General features: G+C 37.1%; 1 protein-coding gene across 3 annotated transcripts; it reads left to right on the plus strand.

Annotated features, from left to right (window-relative positions):
• The first annotated feature begins 80 nt into the window (after positions 1 to 80).
• esyt2a (extended synaptotagmin 2a) lies at positions 81 to 24,767 on the plus strand. 3 transcript variants are annotated; one of them, XM_089131119.1, is made up of 24 exons: positions 81 to 895; positions 8,054 to 8,095; positions 8,228 to 8,362; positions 8,873 to 8,949; positions 9,034 to 9,106; positions 11,464 to 11,553; positions 12,835 to 12,890; positions 15,616 to 15,736; positions 15,823 to 15,999; positions 16,083 to 16,165; positions 16,568 to 16,616; positions 16,850 to 16,939; positions 17,522 to 17,617; positions 17,821 to 17,922; positions 19,761 to 19,823; positions 20,911 to 20,985; positions 21,316 to 21,402; positions 21,684 to 21,833; positions 22,337 to 22,725; positions 23,463 to 23,561; positions 23,664 to 23,795; positions 23,897 to 24,002; positions 24,177 to 24,226; positions 24,691 to 24,767. In XM_089131119.1, exons 1-24 carry the CDS (start codon positions 518 to 520, stop codon positions 24,731 to 24,733), a joined length of 2,763 nt encoding a protein of 920 aa, XP_088987245.1. In that variant the 5' UTR covers positions 81 to 517; the 3' UTR covers positions 24,734 to 24,767. The 3 variants fall into 3 exon arrangements, with proteins under 3 accessions (XP_088987245.1, XP_039550541.1, XP_039550542.1); XM_039694607.2 differs by lacking the exon at positions 17,821 to 17,922; XM_039694608.2 differs by lacking the exons at positions 17,821 to 17,922; positions 19,761 to 19,823 and having other exon boundaries at positions 82 to 895.
• Positions 24,768 to 25,574: the final 807 nt, after the last annotated feature.

The raw sequence follows: 25,574 nt of genomic DNA on the forward strand, positions 1-25,574 counted from the left end.
CCACAAGATGGCGCTTCTGGACCGCTTGTGCACGCTCGTTGCGCCACCCTTTGGCCACCCTCATTCTGCCAGTGAGAACTGAAGCTTCCTGTCACTGTGTATCCAGAACAGCGGGTTTGGTCAGAGTGTGTGTGTTGTTGCAGGATGTGGTGAGTGAGTGCGAGAGGTGGTGCCGCTCACAGCTCGCGTGGTGACGATAGGTACAGCGAGACGTGGCGCGCTCAGAGACGGGGCAGCAGCTGGAAGACTCGAGCGAGTTGAAGTTCGTTGTGAAGGGCGGAAAATCACGGGCCGACGGCCGCTCCATACAAGGCAAGGTCGGGTGGGGAGCAGTTTAGGGAGCAGCGCTGATCCAATCATCTGCGCTCCTGGGAAGAGCCGGAACCGAGCGACGCGACTCGTTTTGTTTACTATAAATATTTTTACATGTTTGAGATGTTTCTTTAGAAACTCTCTTGTTTGTTTAGTTGTTTAGTTTTTAGTTTTGTTGTTTGTTTTGGATTGGTGTACTTTGGAGATGAGTGCGTCAGCAAACGGAGTGGAACCCAAACCCGCACCAGCGGTCAGTCAGAACGGACCGGGTTCTGCTCCGACCCCCAAAGATGTCGAAACACTCAAGCCGGTTGAACCGGACGAGGAGCCGCAGTCTTCGATGACGGACGCCACGCAGATGGGAATTAAGTTCGCCAAGACATTCCTGGTGATTTTTCCCATCTACGTGCTGGGATATCTGGAGTTCAGTTTCAGCTGGGTCCTCATTGGCCTGGCCGTGCTGTTTTGGATCAGGCGGAATCAGGGGACCAGATTCGCTCGGGTCAACCAGGCACTGGCGTTTCTGGAGCATGAGGAGCGAGCGGTGCGTCAGACCGTCCGGAGCACAGAGCTGCCGCCGTGGGTGAGTGAATGATTGACATGGAGAACTTTGACCCCAGGGCCAGCATTGACCAGTAGCACTAATTCAGACGTACGTGTGTGTGTGTGTGTGTGTGTGTGTGTGTGTGTGTGTGTGTGTGTGTGTGTGTGTGTGTGTGTGGTTAAAGTCTGATGCTGTCAAAAGTATGTGTATCCAATCCAATTTAATCTGAAGTGTCAGAACCACCCATCCAACATTTGACCTGAGAAGATTCACTATTAAGTTCTTCCATCCATGTCCCATAGGTCTAGTGATTATTATTAGTAATAATAATAAAATATTTAGGATATAACTATTTTGGATATATCTTATCAATATCAGCTGTTATAAATAAAAAAAAATATTCTTTATATATATATATATATATATATATATATATATATATATATATATACAAACACTGGTCAAGACAAAAGTTTGGAAACATTATTTTTTTAATGTTTTTGAAAGAGGTCTCTTTATGCTCGTTATGATTTATTTGATCAAAAATACAGAAAAAAACAGTAAATTAAAATATAATTTATTTATGTGATGCAAAACTGAATTTTCAGCATCATTACTCCAGTCTTTTTATGTTTTAGTCTATTTTAAATTGTAATAATATTTCATAATATAAAAGTTTTTCTGTGTTTTTGGTCAAATAAATGCACCCTTGATGACTGTAAGGAACTTCTTTCCTTAAATATATATATATATATATATATACACACACTCACACACACTAAAGATATTTTTATTTATAAGGGCCGATACCCAGATTTGATTCTGAAATATTAAATATCAGTGTCTGCATTCAAAATCATTTGTCATGCTCGGGTAGAAACATAATCTTGAATGCTTGTGGGAAATCTACAAAGTTTTAAACACACACATCATGGACAAGCCAGGTTGTCATGTCTGTTTCTTTTGGCCTGCAGACAGTCTCTGGTTCTGTTGCTTTAAACAAATGAGTGCGCTGTCTAACCTGAGATCAGTTCTGGCATATTATTTCATATCGTTAGCAGGCCTCTGTGCTGAAAGAGTCATTCAGGGACACACAATTCCTGTGTTCTTCACTCCATTAGCTTTATTTCACTCCTCTTGTATGGCCAGACAGGCTGTCGCTGTTCTTTCTTTCAGTTTTAGCCTGATATTAAGTAACTTGAACAGGTAATTCGTGAAACTCAGGTTGACTGATCGTCCGACTTGGGTTGGTTGTATGGTTCGTTCGATTGTGAACCTACTTGAAAGTGGATTATTGTGTTATATGATAGTTTTTAAAAATGAAACACCGCACATACTCAGACATCCAACTTTACAACAGTCATTAGTTTTAAGCATATGTGTTTGAGTGTGTTGGTAAACAAGTTCAGGTCATATATTGTTTGGTGAAAGAACCTCTCCTTAGTGGGTGTGGTGCGTTTCTACAGCAACTGTCATTATGAAATTTAACATTATTATTATGACATCACCAACACATCGTGAGTCACATGCTTGAGGAAATGTTGCTATAGTGACCTGTCACTCAGATGAGGCGCACCACTTTCCCTTTTGGGTTAATGTTGTGTGTATACGAGCAGACACAATAACTCTTTTCCTGGAGGACAGATTTTATAAAGACAGTTTTCCCATCCTATTGTGTGTCTGTGTTTGTGAATGTGTTCATAGCTAACATGGGAATCGTTATATCAAACATGGCGATGAAAAGCAAGTGAAGTTTGTGTTACCTGAACCATGACGTGCACACAAAATGGGTTTTGTTTTTTTCCTAACCTTTCTGTGTAACTCATTCCTAATCAGCTTCTGAGTAGTGGTCCACTGATATCGACATTGGCCCGCCAAACTATATTTTAGAGTGCAGTGCAAATGATCCAATAACATTATTTGACATAGTATTTCCTAAAATAATTACAAAATAAATAATTTGAGCATGATTTAAACTTAAAAAAAAATCTTTAGAATAGCAACTTCTTGGTTCTGTGATAGGAATACTATTATACTGTAATACTATCTAATACATCTGTGCTTTAGTTTTTGAAAAATATATATAAAAAAAAAATGTGTTCGACCTGTCTGAGTGCAGTGGGAATCCCTTTTTCTCAATTAAAGACCAGGCAATGCTAATTTTACATGCATTACTCATTGAATATGACATAGCGGCCAACTTGATATAGCGCAGCATAGTTCTGCTTTCTATTTCTATTATTAGGCAGAACTGTTAAATAAAGACAGTAATGACCACACATTCTGGATTCTGCAGATGACTGGATTTTCAGCACTGTCAAAATAAACGTCCCACTTGTGACACTTATCGGCCAAACGGAAAAAAAAAAGACCAGCGAATGCTGATAATTAAAAAATTAAGCCAAATATCTGGCAATATTATGGTCGACAACTACTCGGAGTCGGCAACATTGCCAAATCCTCCTACTGACAATCTACAAAACCAAATAAATCTAATAAATGGAAAAGTGTTTAATAATTCAAGAGACACCTTTTTATTGGCTTGGCTTTATTGCGTCACAGCACACTCAGAATGAAAGGTCCTTTGTTGTGTGTGAGTGTGACTGATAGATTTATTACAGTATGTTTGCTTTACTATGTCTGATCAAAGTCACATCGAGCTCTATAGAGTCTTTGTTGTTTGTTTGAGACTGCTACAAGTTTTAAATTACATTCAGAGAGTGTGTTTGTGTAGTTCTGTATTATTAGGTGGTCGGAATATGCCCAAATGTTTTTGTTCGTCTTCTACATTGGTTTCCATCCACAGCCATCATCTTGTTCTTTCAGGAAACACTGTGGACAGTGACTCTTTTCTTATAAATGAGTAAACTAGAAGTCATTTAGGTCAGCCGATCTGTCCACCGCCAGCCTCGTTCATCTCGTCATCCGCTGTCTGTAAATTGCTGAGGGGTGCCAGTCTGTCCATTGTCTCTCAGCAGAGATGCTTGTTTACTTCACCATTCATCAGCTCAAACAAACTCTTATTGATCATGTGAGAAGAACATAGACCTTCCAAAAATTCAGCCATCATTTACTCACCCTGATAGTGCTTAAAAAAACATTATGATTCCAATCCTGGATATTCTACAAAAAAGTCTTACTGGTTTCAATGGTGCATGATAGATATACGGTCGGATATACTAATTTGTTAGTATCTGTCCATATTGGATATAATCATCTGATATTGGATATTTAATGCATGCTCCATTTATTCTAACATGTAGATTACCCCACTGTTCCTTCCTCATATTTGACATATTTTTGTATGTCTGTCATGCGCTAATAATATGGTCCAATCAGTTTTTGGCATTGAGTCTGACACTCAGACTGTCTTCCCAGCTGACAAAACGGCAAATGTCCTTTGACCTGTTCAGCAGTTGTGCTGACTCCTCTCAGACGTGCCTGTGATACCTCACCAAATCATTAAGCAGCTCTAGCTGTCATTCATTGAGTTCACAAGACCATCTACACCTCTGGTTAATTCATTTAGGCCAGCGGTTCTCAATTCTGGCCCTCGAGATCCTTTCCTGCTGAGGGTGTTTCGAAGGGCATACCGCGAAGGGGACGTCATTTCTTGGTGCATTTCAAACAAAAGTGATTTTACATTTTATTTATTTAGCTGTCACTTTTATCCAAAGCGACTTACAATTGCTATATATGTCAGAGGTCACACATCTATGGAGCAACTAGGACACTTTAGTGTCTCGCAGTGGATTTGAACCTGGGTGGGTCTCTCACACCAAAGGCATGTGTCTTATCCACTGCGCCATCACCACACCCCATGTGAATACCTGAATCCCTTCACAAAGGTCCCTTACACAAGTCCGTTAGCGAAGGGTACATGCCATGGTTACTTCAAGCAAGTCATTTTATCCTTCATGGTCATGTGACCCAGGGTGGCGAATCCTTCTGATTCATTTTAAAGCTAGATGGCAAGAGAGTTCAGGTTAACATATAAAGCACCATTCAAGATGTTTGTGTGGTTTTTTGTGATATTCTTGTGTTTTCTGTGTTATACAAAAGGATGTTCAGCTACGTGGTGTACAATGCACGTCACATGACTTACTCACCTGCTCCCTTCCCAGCCTCAAACACAACGTGATGACTTGAGAAGACAGAGTAGTATGCAACTATAAGCGTACAACCTCAATGCTGACAAAGAACATTTCAGTCAAATATCAAACACAGTATACAAGAACTCATAACATTAATATCCACAAAACGGCGCTATTAGGGAGTGTGCAAACAGCAAAGTGAGCAAAAAGCTGCCGGCACGGAGGAGATACGGGTATTTAAACGGTGGCGTGAGGTGATTGGCAGCGTGAACTGGGGTGTCATCTTCCTTGGTGGATCCAATGGAATCTGAAACACACACAAAACAGACCACCCACGCATACACATATACAACACACACTACTCTGATACTGTGATTATATGTGAGTAGGGCACATATAGTGAGTAGGGCATAGTGATGCTTGCCTCTGAATGGAGATTTGCAAACACACATGAACAAGCTAATCAAGGTCTTCAGATGTCTTACTAGAAAATGATAGGAAAGTGAGTTTGATCAAGGTTTGATCAAGGGGTCAGATGAGGTCAAATCTGTCACAGTTCTTCTGGTTGCTACTGTTACTCTCAGAATGAGCGTGTTTGTTTCTCAACTGGGCAACAGGATTGTTTATGACAAACTTGTTTACTTGCATACTGTTGGAAATTACATTGCTTAACAGATCAGATCTTACACAGATGCACACGTTCATGCCCACACACACATTACTGCATTTGGTCAGTGTCAGTGTGTTAACATGTCTTCATGGATCTGCTTCGCATGCTTAGACTAGTAGCCTGTATCATCCTGAGTTTCTGCCTCATTTCAGTTCTCATTTTAACTGTGTTTAGGGATAGATGTTATGAAAACAGACAGATAAATAAGAATATTAAATATATATTGTATTCACAATCTGTCTGGGAATGATACTTTGACCCCTGTCAGCACTTAAGCCTTTTGAAGGCCAGAGGTATGTGTGTTTGCGGCAGAGATAAGGCAGATGTACAGATGCAGTCTTAGTAACATAAGATCAGATCAGATCAGCCTCGACTGCTGTCTGACAGGCTATGCGAATTAGCGGGCTAACTTTAGCTGTTTTATGCTCTCTGCGCATATAATCAGGAAATAGCACAGCTTTGAGTCATAGACTGGCTTTCTCTCTCAGGAAAATATGAGAAAGAAATGGAGCCAAATACAAGTCAGGGATTTTCCATTTGGCTTTTCTGGCATATCTCTCGCTCACATGCTTTTGTGCCACATCTTTCCATATAGGTCCTTTCTCCTTAACACCGTTTACTCTTCTCCATGATTAAAGTAAGATGAAGAGCCAGAGACGGAGAGACACTGCAAATCTAGAACACAATCATTAAAATCAAAGAAACTACCCACAAAATAGGGATGGAAATATTAGCATGTAACTACTTACAATAAATATGTTTTGGGTGACATACTTTTTGATGTTGTTGTTACTTGTATATAAGAACAAAACTCCCTTTTCAATGGCTGTGACAAAGTCAGTCCATATTTTTTAGAATTACTATAAATCTTAAATATTTTTACCAGCATCTATTTAAAAATGTCTGAATTTCACTAATTAAAATAGCTATAAGAGAGAAATAAGCAAACAAAACTCTCTTCCAAATGAGTATATATTAATGTTTATGATTTAATTATGAGTAAACTGTAGCAGTTCTCGTTTTCTGCACTGTAAAAAAATTAAAGAAAAAAGTATGAAAATACTACAGAAAAAAACTGTTAATTGGTTAAACATAAGTTACCTTACCATATTGGCTATAGTGAAAAATTGTAAATGGTTTAACATTGTGTTAAATATAATTTTACCGTTGTTAATGTTAAAAGTCACCTTTATTTATATAGTACAGATTGTTTCAAAGCAGCTTTAGTGTGATGGAAACAGGAACATTTTGCATTTCCGCTGTTTTTCAGCTAAATCAGATTCAGTGTTGATTCAGTTCTGTTGTAAAGATCATCAATTAAATTAGTTCATTTAATCTATAAAGCAGTTCTGCAAAAAAAATAAAAAAATAATAATAATAATGTCATTGTCCAGCTCAGTTTATTTCTCATACAACAGCGTCATTACAGTCAGATCAGTAATATTGTTGAATATTAAGTGTCTCCAACTAAGCAAGCCAGAGACAACAGTGGCAAGAAACCCAAACTCCATCATGTGACAGAATGAAGAAAAAAACCTTGGACAAAACCAGGCTCAGTCGTGGGCCAGTTTTCCTCCAGCCAACGAACGAACAGTGTAAGACTATGATTCAGGCTGCATCACGTCAGTAGCAATATATTCATCCAATATAAAATGTATTTCATTTAAATGGGTTTAGTGAAGAACCACTTTAGCTGAATCAGTAAGTGAGTAACTCTTTAGAGCAATTAAATCCAGTTACTCATGACTGATCTCATAAGTGGCATCCTTTATTATGTTGTGTCAGCATCTGTGGAAGAACGCAGATGGTCAAGAACCTCCAACTGGACCATCGTGAAAATTATGTATTTTAATGAAAACGTTTTTCTAATTTATTTTTTTATTCTTGATTTCTAATCCAGAGATTTTAATTGGATCGATCACTCTCTGTGAGATTTGAAGATTTACAGATCCTGTTCTGTTAGCAACTTTAATTTACTGGTCTTCAGCAAAGTAACGAAATGTTCCAGTTAAACAGCCACATTATGTTATTATAATGTGGCCTTGTAATGAGTAATGGAAATGATGAGTAATAAGAATACTAGTTCATTCAAGTTGTGAGCCATGGCCTAGCAGTGAGCCGTGGTGATGCTGTGATGTGAATCTGTCCGTCTCCACAAAACCTTTCCTCTAATGTTTCTGTCAATAAAGAGTGGCTAACTGAAGATTTAAAAAAAAATACCCTCTTTTTACCAACTCATGAACCAATGCATCTTTCCCTATATGCTTGACAGTTGAAGACTCATTCAAAAAAAAAAAAAAAAGAATGAAATATTAATAACTATTTTAATAGCTGTGATGTGTGCTACTTTCAGCTGATAATGTGCTGTGACAAATGAGACTGAATGTGTATAAAATAAAACATTCTAATTATTCAATCGGTTTTCTGTTTCAGGTTCATTTTCCAGATGTGGAGAGAGTGGAGTGGCTCAATAAGGTACCGTATGTGTGTGTGTGTGTGTGTGTGTAGGGTGGTTTCATAAAAATAGATCTGGATCTAGGATAACCCAGAAATGTTTCCTCAAGAGTATTAACTCTCTCTCTCTCTCTTTCTCTTTTCCTTTCACAGACTGTGCATCAGATGTGGCCATATATTTGTCAGTTTGTAGATAAAATCTTCAGAGAGACCATTGAACCAGCTGTGCAGGGGGCCAATGCGCACCTTAGTACTTTCACCTTCTCCAAAATAGACATGGGGGACAAGGTACATGCACATGTTTACCTAGCTATCTAAATTAGGACATACCATACCTCAAACCCCTAAACCTTTCCCTGAAAGAGAAGTTTTTGCATTGAAAAAATGCCCATAAAAACATTAAAAATAAATGAATTAAGCACATTATATTATAATTGTTATTAAATTATATTGTGATGGTTTAATTATATCTAAATTAGTGTGACGTATTAACAGATTTATTTACCATAAATAAATAAAATCACTTTTTTATCTGTTTTTACCTTTGCGTACATACCAAAGACTTCTATTGCATTATATAAAGCTATTTATAATTGCTACAGATCAACTCAAATCCTAAAATAAAAACCTTTGACAAAGAAAAAAAAAAGATTCTAAATAAAAAAAAAGATTGTTTGTACCTTTGAGGACATCCACAAAGGAGGGCTTAGTCATATTTACCTTCATATTTAACACATTCAATATTTGTCCCGTAGTACATCTTTCTAAACCCACACACACGTTTTTGTTTGTCTGCAGCCTCTCAGGGTGGATGGAGTGAAAGTTTATACAGAGAATGTGGATAAACGACAGATTATTATGGACCTACAGATCAGGTAAAGTACACAGACACAGTTGACCACTGGGACTCATTAATGGACATTTTTTAAACTCTTTTTTTCTTTTTTGTATTTGTGTAGTTTTGTCGGAAACACTGAAATTGACGTGGACATTAAGAAATACTACTGCCGTGCAGGAATCAAGAGCATACAGGTAAGACAGAGACAATTGTGTGACACATGCCTGTTTGTGTGTGGTACTTGCATAAGTTGCTTCCATTTGAGTTGGCCCCCATTACCCTGATAACAATCAGAGCAACCACACATGAGCCTTTTGAACTTCATGTCAGAAGAACTTCTTTTCTCTGTTATATTAGAGTCAGTCTCTTCTTATATCTGCATTCTGCAAGCAAAAGTTTTTTTTTATTATTTATGAGCTTTTTGCCTTTAACTGGAGAGGATAGTGGAGATGTGACAGGAAGCAATATGGAGAGGAGTGATGGTGGTATCAGGAAATGACCTGAGCAGGACCACTCCGGTCAACTGCGCATATAATGCATGCGATTTTAGTTAGTCGAAAGTATTTTTATTAAAATGCCTAGTGGTTAATGCATACTGTATGCTGCAACACATTCAGCTGTAATGCTCATGCCAGAAAGTTTGAAATCCAACATTTCTCACTTTCATTCTTCCTTTTCCCCCATGATTCCCTGTCCTCTTTCCAATGTTTTATTGGTAAACAATGCGATTAAAGGCACAATATGTAAGATTTTTTATTTATTCAAAATATCCAAAAAAACACTTGCACAATGTTATACATTTTGTTCAATTGTGTACTTATATTATTCCATATGTTTCCAACAATTTTTTAAGGGATACTCCACTTTTTTTGGAAATAGGCTCATTTTACAACTCCCCCCAGAGTTAAATTGTCGAGTTTTACCTTTTTTGAATCCATTCAGCCGATCTCCAGTTCTGGCGCTACCACTTTTAGCATAGCTTAGCATACATCATTGAAGTGCACAAGACCATTAGCATTTCTCCCAAATAAATTACCAAAGTGTTTTGATATTTTTCCTATTTAAAACTTGACTCTTCTGTAGTTACATCGTGCACTAAGACAGACGTAAAAAGTTGCGATTTTCTAGGCTGATATGCAGGGAACTATACTCTCATTCCTGCGTAATAATCAAGAAACTTCACTGTAGTACCATGAGTGCAGCAGGCGCGATGACTACACAAACTTAGTCCCGGTCACGTTGGAAGCTGGGCACTATTTTCAGGCGCTGCGTCACAACATTACGCATTACTGCTGCACTCATGGTACGGCAGTGAAGTTTCCTGATTATTACGCAGGAATGAGAGTATAGTTCCTAGTCATGTCAGCCTAGAAAATCGCAACTTTACATTTTCCGTCTGTCTTAGTGCACGATGTAACTACAGAAGAGTCAAGTTTTAAATAGGAAAAATATCGAAACACTTTGGTAATTTATTTGGGAGAAATGCTAATGGTCTTGTGCACTTCAATGATGTATGCTAAGCTATGCTAAAAGTGGTACCGCCAGAACTGGAGATCGGCTGAATGGATTCAAAAAAGGTAAAACTCAACAGTTTAACTCTGGGAAACCAGAGAAATTGCAATTGTATCTAGTGTAACAGCCCTCCTCATTCCGTCACCTGTCAATGACGTCATATCCACATTCCTTCATACCTTCATACATACCTTCAAATTACGGTTCTACTTTCGTAAAAAACAAGGAAACACCAAAATGAATCTGTGTTACATAGCTCAACATTTTTAGTCTTATTGTTGGAATCTCTTTTTTTCTTCATTTATCGTAAGTAACATGTTTGTACCCAAAAAGTAAATCAGACCACATGTACACCATTTTGTCAAGTGGCTAACATATTATAATCAGAAAGTGCTTTATTTGTAATAACAGTAATACAGCATTTTCTCCACCATACAATATATTTTAAAATGAATTACATCCCATTTAGGAACACGAATCATCCAGCTTTTATTAATATGATATTCTAATATCAAACTAGCTTACTGCAGTGTGCAACAAGTGTCTGATACCAGCTGCCACCAAGCGAACGTTAACATAACTTTCAACATACTCAAATGTATTTAGTATGATTGTTTTGACCGAGTAAAACAGCACTGCGTTACCCCACTATTTTAATTCGCAAAATAAACTCGCTTATATGAGTAGTAATTCAGCCCTTGTGACTATTTTATTTGAATGAAATTAAATAATGTGTTTTTAACGTTTGCCTGTTCCTGCCTTAACTTGAACTTTGTTACGTTTGATCACTTAAAATCTTAAACGTAAATTTAAATTCTATTAGACATAAACAACATATCGAATGAAGCTGCAGTGGCCGACTATGGCATATAAGCATTAAAAACCGTTGTTTTTGTTTTGAATAAGCTACCTCTAACGGTGACTCTTGCATACTGTGCCTTTAAATGTCAGATTAATTATGCAAAATATTATAAAATGACATTTTGTACTCCTACATTTTTTTGCTTACCATTTATTTCTTTGTTGTTTGTATGTGTAGCTTAATGGGGTGTTGAGGGTCGTCATGGACCCGTTGCTAGGAGACATGCCTCTGATTGGCGCTCTGTCTGTGTTCTTCCTCCAGAAACCCGTATGTTAACCACCATGTGACCACACACACACACACACAGACTATCATATTGCAGAAGAACTTGCTTTGTGTCTTTGTAGTGATTCATTTTTATACTACATACCTGACATAAAGATTAGATGAGATCATACAATATAAAGAATGATGAGAATGTGCCTGTTATTTAACAATAACCCGCACCCTTGTTACTCCACTAAAGTTTTTTTTTATCAGACTCAGAACACTGCACTGACCTGCTCTTCAGAAACTGTTAAGAAATATCTAAATCTATTCCTCGTTCATCTCATTCTCAGCTGTTCATTTCCTGGAAGTCTTGATCCAGAATATTTATCTACTGGATACTTTACTTTAATATCGGTATCTTATACCTTAAGATAAAGTGTTGGTTTCTGCATCAAACACAACACTAACTGCTAGTGCCCACCAGCATTCAATTAAAAAACATTCAGGTTAGGGTTAAATCTTTGGACCAAATCAACAAAACCAAAATTACAACATTTAATTTGAGCACAAAAAGTATTAAAAAAAGACACAAAAAAAAAGCTATTAAGATTCATGATTCTAAATGTTTCATGATTCATGATTCTGGACTGAATGGTGTGTAACTGAGTTTGCTTTCCTACACTCTCACTCTGTTTTTGTACACTACCGCTCAAAGGTTTGGAATCAGTACAAATGTATTATTTTTATAATTTTCCTGGCAGTCTTGATCCAAAAAAAGAAATGAATCCTTTTATACAGCAAGGATACATTAAGTTTTAAGACTTTTTTTATTAATACATAAAAAATCCATTGTAAATAAATGCTGTTCTCTTAAGGAATCTGAAATATTTATTTCACGGTTTCCACAAAAATATTTAGCAGAACAACATTTTTTTAAATTAAGATAATACTAAGACATTTTTCCTGAGCACCAAATCAGCATATTACAAATATTTCTGAAGCATCGTGTGACACTGAAGACTGGATATAATAATTTATATCCTTCATTAAATACATATACATTCTTGTTCCTATTTTCTTTAAAAAAAAAAAGTTTTTTGGTTTGGTTCATGGCTTGAAACTCTTTACTGAAGAATTTTTTTAAGGGTTCCTATGGAAGGAAAAATGCTTCCGGAACCAAGAACCAAGTTACTGTTATATTAACATTATATATCAGTTCAATGGCCTTGTTACTGCTGTGAAAGATAAAGGATCTGTTTTATAGGAAACAAACACAGGCATTTGCATCTACAACCATAATGTATTAAACAATGTTAAATGTGGCTCTATCTCTCTCAGTTTCTGGATATAAACTGGACGGGTCTTACAAATATGCTGGACATTCCTGGAATAAAGTGAGTGACACGTGTCAGCCATCACACACATGCATTTTATAATGTAGTTATGTTATTATGTCAGTTTCATGAACCTGGAAAGTGGATCAGTCAGCCTCCCTTTGAAACACACACATGCTGTCACATGACCTATTTAGTATTTTGAGGTGACATAGATAAGTCTCTCACACAAACATTATGCACGCTCACTCTAGTCTCAGAAATGCTGCTCTTCCTGTCAGACCACATCAGGGGTTACACCCACTTGTGATGGTGATGTTAATAATCTGTTTATCTTAAAGGCCGCCCTAGGATCCCCTACCATTAACGTGTGTGTCCAAATGTAGTTTAATGTGTTTTTCCAAGAGTCTCTGTCTCTGTCTCTCTCTCTCTCTCTCTCTCTCTCTCTCTCTCTCCTTTTATAGTCATATTATAGGTGCGGTGGAGTTGATGTGGTTTAGGGCGTGGGGAATGATATCTTGTCTTTTGTTATATTTTTCTCTCTCTCACACACACACACATACACCCTTACAGAAGAGTCATATTTCATGCTCTCTTCTGCTCAGACATCGGAGCTGAAATCAATCTGAATTCTTTGATCACTCTCAAATGAAGTACATGTTCAAGTAATGCAAAATAATTGAAATATAATGCTATAGATTGTCATTAACATACTGGGGAGGTAAGAGGTTTCAATGACTATAAATGGCAATACTTAAATGAGAATGCTACTAATGGAGAACTGCTGGGGAGGACGGAGGAAGCGTTATGGAGCTTCAACGTACACACACACACACACACACACACATACTGTCTCTCTCTCTCTCAATATATATATATATATATATATACAGTGCCCTCCACAATTATTGGCACCCCTGTTTAAGATGTGGTCCTGGACTTCTAAAATTTCTAAAACATGGAACCCAAATGCAAAAAAAAAAAGAGAAAAATCCAACCTTTTATTTAAGTAAATTACTTTGGTGGTAAAAAAAAAAAAAAAAAAATCACGCATTTAGAAAAAAAAACTTGATATCATGTGTCCTACAATTATTGGCACCCCTGATGTTAATACTTTGTACAACCCCGTTTTGCTAACAGGGCAACACTTAATCTCCTCCTATAACATTTCACAAGATTGGAGAACACCGAGAGAGAGATCTTTGACCATTCTTTACACAATCTTTCTAGATCATCCAGTGTCCTCCTGGGTCCTCATATGCACTCTCCTCTTTAGCTCGCCCCACAGGTTTTCGATTGGGTTGAGGTCTGGGGACTGAGATGGTCATGGGAGGACCTTGACTTGGAGCTGAACCATTTCTGTGTTGATTTTGCCACATGTTTTGGGTCATTATCCTTCTGAAAGACCCAGTGACGACCCATCTTCAGCTTTTTTCAGAGGCCATCAGGTTTTTATTTAAAATGTCCTGGTAGTTCAAAGCGTTCATAATGCATTGCACCCTAAACAAGGTTCCCAGGGCCTTTGGAAGAGAAACAGGTCCACAGCATCACAGATCCTCCACCATACTTCACATGCTTTTCGGCATACGCATCTTTTGTTTTACGCCAGAGTGTTTGTTGCCAAAAAGCTCAATCTTAGTCTCATCTGACCAAATTGAAGTTCCAGTGCCGCTTAGCAAACTCCAGACGTGTACGTTTGTGAGTGTTAGTGAGAAAAGGCTTTTTTCTTGCATGCCTCCCAAACATCTTGTTGGCATGTAGAGAGCGTCTGATGGTTGTTTTGGAGATTTTGTGACCCCAAGATGCCACTCTTTGATGCAATTCTGTGACAGTGAGCTTAGGACTTTTTTTTTTTTTTTACTTCTCTTAGCATCCTCCTCACTGTGCGTTGTGGCAAGATAAACTTAAGACCTCTTCCAGCCTAGTTTGTCACTGTTCCAGTCACTTCTTAATGATTCCTCTGACTGTAGATACGGGCAAGTTAAGGCGAGTGGTTATTTTCTTGTAGCCTTTGCCTGACTTATGAAGGTCGACACACATTTTCCTTACTTGAATGGTGTGTTCTCTTGTCTTTGCCATTTTGACAAATGGGTAAGAGAATTAGGCCACTGTGTCGCATCATATTTATACCCCAGGGAAACAGGAAGTCATGAATTACTAATTAAAAGTTCCTAGATACCCTGACCAACTTTAGCAACTACCAAAAAATATATATAAAAAAAAAATCAATTACATTTTTCAGCGGAATTGTTAGGGATCTACATTTGTGTGAGACAACTGTGAGACACGTTTTTTTCCCCCTAAATGTGTTATTTTTTATTTATTTTTTTTACCACCATAGAAATGTACTTAAATTAAATAAAAGGTTGGATTTCTCTTTTTTTTTTTTTTGCATTTGGGTTCTATGTTAAAAAAAAATGAGAATTTTTAGAAGTCCAGGACCACATCTTAAACAGGGGTGCCAATAATTGTGGAAGGCACTGTGTGTGTGTGTGTGTGTGTGTGTGTGTGTGTGTGTGTGTGTGTGTATATGTATGTATGTATGTATGTATATATATATATATATATATATATATATATACATACATACATGATTGTATGTATTAATGTATTACAAGTGGTCCATACAACTTCTGATCTATAATAGCCCTTCAAAAAAATCTTTGGAAAATAAAGGTTCATAAGCTGTATGTATTTATTGATGGGTGGGTGGATAGACTTAATTTAACACATTTGACTAGTTTATTTTATATATGTATTGTTTTGTATTATCTCTCTCTTACAGTGGTCTGTGTGACAGTGTTATTCAGGATATCATATACAGTTTTCTTGTGTTGCCAAACAAAATCACTATTCCCCTTGTAAGTGATGCACAGATTTCCAAACTCCGCTTCCCTATGCCAAAGGTGACACGCGCACACACATATACACGCTTCACATACATGTGTACAGATAACATTTCTATCATATAATACGTGTGTGTTTGGTGTAGGGCGTTCTGCGGATTCACTTTCTGGAAGCACAGGACCTGGTGGGAAAGGATACGTTTCTGGGTGGTATGATAAAAGGAAAGTCGGACCCGTATGGGGTCCTTCAACTCGGTAATCAGCTCTTCAGATCCAAAGTCATCAAAGAGTCGGTAAACCCTAAATGGAATGAAGTATATGAGGTGAGGGGCTGATTTGTGAACAAGCGTGTCTATCACTGACATGTTTTGAATTGCTAACTGAGGTGTTTATGTGTGTGTTTTAGGCATGTGTGTACGATCACTCAGGACAGAATTTGGAGATAGAACTATATGATGAGGACACGGATAAGGATGATTTTCTGGGAAGGTAATGGCTGTGCCTGTGATTGATCTAATCAATCATCAAATAATCACAAGAAATCATACTTCAGAATCCCACCATGAAGATGTTCAGGGTCTGTGTGTGTCTGTGGTTCAGCTTTCCCCTACGTTTTGTTAGAAGTAACAAATCTTTGACCTTGTGGAAACATTTTTGGTCCCCGAAAACAACTTATGAATCACACTAAATTATGTTATTTTGAAAATTTAATAATGCAGAAAGCTTTCTGTGATAGTTAGGTTTAGGTGTTAGGATTAAGGTCAGAGGATAGAATATACAGTTTGTACAGTATAAAAATCATTATGTCCATAGAAGTCCCCATAAAACATAGAAACCCATTGTGTGTGTCTGTGTGTGTTAATCTGATGTTTCTCCTCCTGTATTCTGTAGTCTTACTCTCAACATAGATGAACTACAGAAGGAACAGAAAATAGACGAGGTACATATTAAAGTTTTTGCTCTGATTTTGGTCTTAGATCTGTTCAGCTTGGTTTTTAAATATCTGAGCTAAAAGTTAGTACAGAAAATCTGCGTAAATAAGTAGCTTGATGTTCCAAACCCATATGACTTTCTCTTTCTCTTCTGTGAAGCACAAAAAGTATGTTTTTATATTATAAAATATATTATAAAATTATTTATATAATATATCCCCTGATTTGGGTTTGTGTGCAGTGGTTTTCACTTGATGATATCGCTAAAGGGAAGCTTCACCTGAAGATTGAATGGCTTTCTCTTCTCTCTACACCTGATAAACTCGATGAGGTAACATAACACTCCCCTTAAACACAACATAGTGATATGATATGACTTCTGTTTACAAATTAGACATAACTGATCAAATAACAAAATTTGGATTGGGTTGAATTTTTTTGTATGTGTTTGAAAAAAGTCTTTCAATAAAAATAAAGCAAAAACCATAATACTGTGCAATATTATTAAGTTTAAAGTAACTATTTTCAATTTTAATATATTTAAAATGTAATTTATTCCTGTGATGAAAAAGTTGAGTTTTCAGCATTATTAATCTGGTCAGTGTCGCATGATCCTTCAGAAAGCATAATAATATCCTATTCTAGTGCTTAAACAATTCTTATTATTATCAACAGATGCTAAACACAGTCAGAAAATTAACAATAATTAAAAACAATTTGGTAGACGAAACAGTAAGGTTAAAATCTTAGTAAATATAGTAATAGGGATGCACCTTATTGCATGTAAAATGAGACATTATTCAGGCATGAAAAATTATTTAGTCTTTTTTTTAGAGGAAGATCCCCACAATGTAGATCACACACACACACACACACACACACACTGATGAATGTTGTATGTGTTGCTTTTTAGGTTTTAAGCAGCGTTAAAGCATATAAAGGGCAGGCCAATGATGGACTGTCATCAGCAGTACTGCTGGTGCTCCTGGACTCAGGCAAAAATCTGCCAGTGAGTATTAACACACACACACACACACACACACACACACACTAGCTTTCTTTCTTTCTTTCTTTCTTGCTTCCTTATTTCTCAATGCTCCACCTTCCCTATTTCATCTGACATCACTTCTCCTACTACCCTTTGCCTTTTCTTCTTTCATCCTCTATTTCTTTCCGTTGCCCTGCTCTGGTTTCCTGTCGTTCGGGGTGAAGAGTGTTTTTGAGGGGTACGTGGGCAGTGGGTGTCTGAGAGAGCGCCGCTCTGCTGGGCTGGTGTTCTGTGAGAACACTTCTGCCCTCTACAGGACAATGTTTGTGAGTCACTCTGCTGCTTTTCCATTCGATTTTACCTGCATCTGGTGCATTAACAGCTGGTTGTTACTTCATTTACAAATGTTTCATAGTTTCCTCTCAACTTCCCTTTTGCATGTAAATTCTTCCTGTAATGTTGTTCAAACTCTGCGGACTGCTTTGTTTGTATTTGTTTATGTCGTGGTTCCTCCTGTCAGCATGCTAGTCTTTAAAGAGGCCCTGTCTGCATTTTGCATAGATATAAATAGTCTCTGTATTAGAGGTGTTAATGCAGCCATTTTTGTGTGTGCAGTTGTTTTCCATTGCAATGGTGTACTTTTTCCTTTAAAGAGGGGATTTGAATATGTAGTGTCCGAGGCAGTTCAGGGAAATATTGTTGAATATGTTCACACAGCTACAGAATGTGGTTATGAGCCCTGTTTGATGTGCTAAATGAGGTTATGATGTGGTTGTCCACAAATCAGGTTGTCCAATCACTGTTTGTAATATCATACAGATCTCCATTATACTATTTATGAACAATTATTAGAAAAATGCTACAACAAAAAAATTCACACACACACACTCGATAATACCATATGATAACAAATGAGGCATGCACAAAATTGCTGAATTTGATCAGAATTCACTTTAAAATGATTTGAAATCAGAAATGTTTTAGTTTCAAATGATGAGGCCACATTTGAAAGGAGGATGAAGTAGTTATTGGTCAATATTGATAATCTCAAAATAGACAAAATATTTGTGGATTAATTATGTTAGAGAAAGATTTACTGAAGTTCAGTGACATTATCCCACTCCTGTCTGCTGTTGTATTTACGGGACAAGTTGAGACTTGCACCTGTCAGTGAATTTGCTTGTGAATCTCGAACACTCACTGTGTGAATGTAGTCTCAGTGATTACATCATGATCTTGTTTGTAACCACGTGGGATTGTGTTACTCCAGCAATGATATGGGTTGGGGCAGGGCTGTAAGACAGCTTTTGCATTGACATACTCTACAGATTTAAATGTTTTGCTGTTTTACTGTTTTCAAATCCATTCAGCCGATTTTCTGATATTTAGAAGAATATCAGTAACCAGACAGTTTCTGGTCTCATTGACTTCCGAGACCAGAAACAGTCTGGTTACTGATATTCTTCTAAATATCAGCAAATCGTCTGAATGGATTCGAAAACGGTAAAACTCGACTGTTTAACTCTGGGGGAGTTGTAGAATGAGCCTATTTCCAAAAAAAGTGGAGTATCCCTTTAACATTTACAATGTTTTGCGTAGCTTTGCACAGCAAATTTGTTAAATTTTTCCAAACAAAACCAACTGTTGTGTGTCGCTGAGCAGCAAGCAAGCTCCAGTGATATTTTATAAAACATCAGCGCGATTGGCCAATCAAATTCGAGGACCTAAATAACTGTTGTACAATTATCGCTGTCATGGCTCATTTTATCATCTTCATCTGTCACCGTGAGAGCGCTGAAGTTTATTGAGGCTTCCTCTATGTGGTATTGCATGTTTCTGCCATCAGAATTGTTGCAGTTTGATTTTCAGTGAAGTGTGGGTTGGACTGATTCTCTTTGGATTGCCTTGTCTATATTTCTCTTTCATTCTGTCTAAACTGTGTTTTGCTATGACTGTTTCTCAGGCCGCCTCTTTTATTATTTTCATCAAGTTAACCATGCATTAATTCTGTAACCATCATTCATTTTGTTGTGTGTGAATGAGTACTGTGTCTATGTGTTTTTGTGCAATTATGAATTTAACTGCATGCAATCCTCCTAATAATCCTGCCTGTATTTGTATTTGTTTGCGCGTGTGTCTCGTCCTTTTCTGCTTGGGAAATAAGCGCAATCCTTTAGAATTCAACAATGCAGGTCTGAAGAAGGGTACGGTCAATAAAGCAAAAAAGGTAACACAACCTTTTTCTCACAATTTACACACACACATACACACAGAAAGATGTAGAAAAAACTCTCAAGGTGACTGTGTGTAAGATGATCTGCAGCAGGTAGCGTGTGTGCTGTCCGTGTGCTTCGATTAACCGCATGTAGACCTGCGTCTGCAACGCTCTGAATTCAGACAGGCTTTTTCACTCGTGGAAATCCAAGCCAGCTTTCCAATCTCATTTTCACAGTTCTGAGTTGATTGCATTTGATTCAAGTAATTTATGAAGCAAACGTATGTACTGTATACACACATGATCTTAAATAAATGCAATATATAAGAGCATGCCTAAGAACAAGTCCTGATATTAATATAGTAAATGCCATTCATAAGGGAAAATATTCCAGAATTCTCAAAATAAATTTGGATTATTTTCGTCCTTTAATTAATAAAAATATTTCCAAATTCATTGTCCACCACATCTATGGCATGCTGTCACTTGCCACAATCAATCATTTAGATTCTTCCTGCAGTTTAAAAAAACATTAAATGTCTTTAATTTACGGAAGATTAAGCCAGGATTAGGCCTTAGTTAAATTAGGACATTTATTTAGCATATATATTATTGTTCCTTAGAAAACGACATGGTGTGCATCTTGAGACATACAGTAACAATGGCACTGACATATTTTATTATGTCTGTACAAGTTGCTTTCAGTTAAAACAGCTCAAACATTTTAGTCTGGGACTAGGCTTTAGCCTTGTCTGTGAAACTGTGGGGGTAATGTTTAAATATTACGGTTATACTTTTCAGAATAATGTAATAATGAATAAATATTAATTCACGACTTAAATGTCTAATAATATTTGACAGCAAGCCACAGGTGTGGTTCATATAGACTCCCTAGACGAGACTAAATATGATATGTTTACTAAGCATAATTTCAAGTCATTATTAGGTAAATATGTATTCCGGATTGTTACATATTTGAAAATGACACATTGTTTGTTTGGTGTTCTTTGCTTTAGTATGTGCGGTTAAGTTTGATATGTTATATCGGTACGTGTTTTGATGTGGAAGGGATGTTAATAAACATTTGTATATTCTCCAGTCCGGTAAAAAGGTCAGCAGTGTGCCCAGTCCATTCGTCCAGTTTACTGTGGGACACAAATCCTTTGAGAGCAAGGTAAACACACTTACACACTCAAGTGATTGCTTCTTTATCTTATCTGTCTTTAATTTCAGAGGTGGATATTGTATTATTCTTACGTTTGCAAATTTGAATATGAAAATAGTTTGAAGCTCATTGAAGTGGCTTTGCGTGAAAAGAGATAATTAGATATATTTAACAGTAGAGAGATGTTTAGCTGTCATTGTATGACAATATTTGGCTGTAGAAGGTGATGCTGCAGTAAAGAGTCTGACTTTACTGTGACTTTGTATGGTAAAATAATTCCAGAATCACTTTTGTTAAATATTTAAAGGTTAAATGTTTCACATTCCCTTGTCATTATAGACACGATATAAAACCAACGAGCCGGTTTGGGAGGAGGCCTTCACATTCCTGATCCACAATCCAAAGTGTCAAGAACTTGAAGTGGAGGTAAAGCACAAACAGAAGTACACATGGGGTTATGACCTCTAGAGGTCAAAAATGTGGGCTGGTAACCAAAAGTAGTAGACTTGAAGAGGTAGCAAGTAAGCATATATATATAGTATAAAAAATAGTATAGTATAAAAATAGTACATTTTTAGTTTTTTATTAATAGTTTTATACACATAGTATAAAAAATCTGGAAGTTTCCATGCTCACAGGACATATGTTTCTTGCACATTTTGATGTTGTGTGTGTGTGTGTGTGTGTGTGTGTGTGTGTGTGTGCAGGTAAAGGATGACAAGCACGAGTGTTCCCTAGGGACGTGTTCTCTTCCTCTGTCTAAGCTGCTGCAGGAGGATCAGATGACCATCAGTCAGCGATTCCTTCTCAAAAACTCAGGACCCGGTGCTACACTCAAGATGAAGATCGCACTTAGGGTAACACACACATATTGTTTATCTGAAATAACATAATTTAATAGAAAGTATGAAAGAAATAGAAAGAAAAACAAAACTAAAAACAATGGTTCAAGCTCTAACTGATGATAAAGGGTGTGACATTTCCTAAACATGCTCGAAAAGGTTGACCAATCACAACACACTTTCCAGCTGACTAATCAGAGAACATTGCACTTTTTGGAAGGAGTGTCTTCATAGAAACCAGAACTAAACAGAGCGCCAATGGCAGAATGGGAAGAGAGGTGCTACAAAAATTTGTAAAACCTGACGTGTTTAAGCATGAAAACTTATTCTAGTAGACCACAAAATTAAAATCAAAACTTTGCGTTTTAAAATCAAGACCAAGTGAGCAAGCTAAACATGACTGTCAAAGAAATAAACAAATGATCTTTGACCTGTACCATCCATCTTGACTAATCTAAATACACTCAAAAACATATACAGATATGTCTTGGTTCCTTACCCTTTTCTTTTAATTTCAGATTATCTCTGTGGATAAGTTGGCTGCATCGGATCAGCCGTCCTCAGTTCAGATCCGCCGTCCCAGCTCTAGCATGACCCCCAGCCCCTCCCCTCATCGGCCCAATGTTTCAGAGCCCGCCCCGGCATCCAAAGCCCAGCAACCCAACCCTACATCCAAGACCCAACCCACCCCAACACTCTCCCCACGGGTGGACTCCCAAATGGACATCAGGCCATTGGAGGACTCGTCTAGCCGTCTGGTTAAATCAGGGCGGAGTGCGTCTAACCTCGCCATTTCTGGCTCTCTGCTAAACCTGAACCAGAAAGAGCCCACACCCAGCATAGCATCTGACATCTCCAATCCCAGCACCACCCAGGAGCTCCAGAGGACAATGCAACAATTACAGAAGTATGCTTTCACATTTTTAGCATATTTTGACTTGGAATGCACAGATGTATCGACCAATAATCGGTATTAGGAAGGAAAGCAATTTCTTTCACTATCGGCCATTGGCCGATTGTTTAAATAAAAACAGCCAATGATCAGGAGGGCCGATTATATCCTGTCATTCAAAAGGGGGCAGCAAAACGTGCCAGACTGTCACTCAATGCTTTGTGTGAAAATCTTGTGTCGAATTTAGGGCTGTTGAAGTTAATGTGATAATACAGATCATCGGCGTATTATTAACAGAGTAAAAAATAATGATGCAGGCTCTAATTGACCCATTGAATCTTTCATACGTACATCAAGCCAGCGTCGCCAGGTCTGCAGTTTCTCTTACACCAAACATTATTTGTAGCAAACATCCCATCCAATAATCGCAGAGCTTTGTGCTTTGTTACTTCTAAAAAGAAAATATATATATATAAATATAATATTTTGGGCTTTGTTGTTGATTTAACCTCTAATATTACAGTAATATACCAAATGAGAGGGTTCCCTGTATAGTTTACAGTATGAGTTGGGAGAGATTGTTTTTTCCCTTTAGAAAATCGGCTATTATGTCAGCTGAGAAATTTTGTATCGGTGCATCTCTAATTTTAACCTTTTTGCCTGGGTTCAGCCGAGGTTGTTCATTATTTCATTTATGTTTTCATGAGATGACAACTCCACAACTACTGTTTAATCTGTCTATGTGTTTACAGTGGCGCCTCACCAGGTTTCGCTCCATTAGGGGAAATTCAGTTAACCATCAGGCATAGTCCCCAAAGAAACAAACTAATTGTCGTGGTGCACAGCTGCAGGCAAGTTACATATGATTTTTGATGCATTTGAGTTATGCCTCTGAAAGACATTTTTAATATGAAAGTATTCATATTTCTGTTTGTGTATGTGTTTGTTTGCAGGAATCTGATCTCTTCTTCTGAAAGTGGTTCTGATCCATACGTCCGGTTGTATTTGCTGCCTGATAAACGACGCTCTGGACGCAGAAAAACAAACACGATAAAGAAAACGGTGAACCCGGTCTACGATCAAACGTCAGTTTCTTTCTCCCTTCTTCCAGTCTGATCTCGCATTTGAATAAATCAAGTGTTTGCGTCAAATAAAACACTGTTTGTGCATGCACGTGTTTGTGTAGGTATGAATTCAGCGTGTCACTCGTGGAGTTGCACAGAAGAGTTTTAGATGTGGCTGTGAAGAATGGAGGAGGAATCCTGTCAAAACACAGAGGGCTGCTGGGAAAGGTGACATCCATCCCATTAATAACAGTCCTCATGCCATTTATACCATAAATTACCTCCCAAACAATGATCATAACACGTATACAATGTATATTATTGAATATTCTTTTCTAGTTTGTTGTTGTGCCTCAAGAACAAATTTCTTTATATAAAATTTGGATTGTGTGTGTTTCTCAGGTGTTAGTTGACTTGACTTCTGAGGATATATCAAAGAGCTCAACGCAATGGTAAAAAACCTTTTATATCATTTACAAAGATCAAGTTGATGATATTGATTACTGTATTGAAGTAATATGAACATATTGGATATTCACTACTTATAATTGCATTTTGCAAAGGTTATTTAGAATTGAACCCTCTAATGCATTTTGTGCATCATTTTGTGATTTATTATGATTATATTCTTGTTTTAAAGTAGAAAAGAAACAATAAAATTAGAGTAGTATTTTATTTACTTTTCTATTCAATATTTCAGAAGGCTAAATTCTACTAAATTTGTTCACATTAAAATTATATGAATGAGTTGAGTTGCACCATTTAAAAATCTATATATAAATGACCCATACATTTCTTGCCAGTTTTTGTGAAAATGCCACAATAAAATAAACGACATGAATATCATTAATATTTTGCAAAATGTGCATGATCGTGACACCAGAAATGTTTATATAAATGTGTGTGTGTTTGTCAGGTATGAGCTCACAGTGGACGGACAGAGGCGAACATCCCCTTAATCAAAGGAACGCCCTTTTTCCGCCTACACATATATATATATATATAAAAAAAAACTACAAATCCCTACACAAGACTCCAAACCTCAACCATATTTAAGCCATGTGTTAAGCCTGTGGGCAAAATTTGTTGGTTCTTCAGTTTTTATTCATTTTAACAGATTTATAGTGTGAAAAAAAAATGTGCACTGAGCAAGAGTGAATGAGAGAGTGAAAGATAATGAGAGTGTTTAGAGATGTTTTTTAAAGGGACACTGTCCAGCAGTATCTGTTGGATTGGTTTGTTTATTTTTAATCCAAGAGTGGCGAACTCTAACAACATCCACCATTCACATTAATGGTGGAGAGATTATATATATATATATAATTAAGATCAGACTGTAAATAAATAGACGTGGAATATTAAAATTGTATTTGGAAAAGTTTAATAAATATTAACCTAAGAGTTCTTGTTAAACAAGCACCGAACTCAAGCTTGCTTTGAAAGTGTTAGAATCTCTTTTAATGTCTACAGATGACATCTACCAAAGAAGTACTTTGCTCATTAGAAAGTGTGTGATTAAACCAAAAATGCACCTAAATGTTTTGCACACCCAAGTGTTAATATATATGTATGTGTTTGTTCTCTGGTGTGGTTCAGCGTCCACCTTCACCGCACTAGCTGTCACATGACCCTGGATATCTAACGCTGCCATTTCGATGATTCTTGTTTGGGTTTTCTATAGTACTCACTCACATGTTAAAATCCTTTTCCAAAACACACTTGTTCACTGCTCACCCACCTCAGCCCAGCTGTGCTTCTTTCATCATCTGCATCTCAGAATTATATAAAATGTCTTGTGTT

The sequence above is a fragment of the Pimephales promelas genome, chromosome 5 (genome assembly GCF_988280905.1).
Source record: "Pimephales promelas chromosome 5, fPimPro1.hap1.1, whole genome shotgun sequence".
NCBI classification, from domain to species: domain Eukaryota; kingdom Metazoa; phylum Chordata; class Actinopteri; order Cypriniformes; family Leuciscidae; genus Pimephales; species Pimephales promelas.

Excerpts from the sequence above, each read along its gene's own strand:
- esyt2a (XM_089131119.1), top strand. The coding sequence starts at position 518 with ATGAGTGCGTCAGCAAACGGAGTGGAACCCAAACCCGCACCAGCGGTC. Across the intron at positions 12,891-15,615 it reads CTGGACATTCCTGGAATAAA|TGGTCTGTGTGACAGTGTTA; the intron begins GTGAGTGACACG and ends TCTCTCTTACAG. Across the intron at positions 22,726-23,462 it reads ACAATGCAACAATTACAGAA|TGGCGCCTCACCAGGTTTCG; the intron begins GTATGCTTTCAC and ends ATGTGTTTACAG.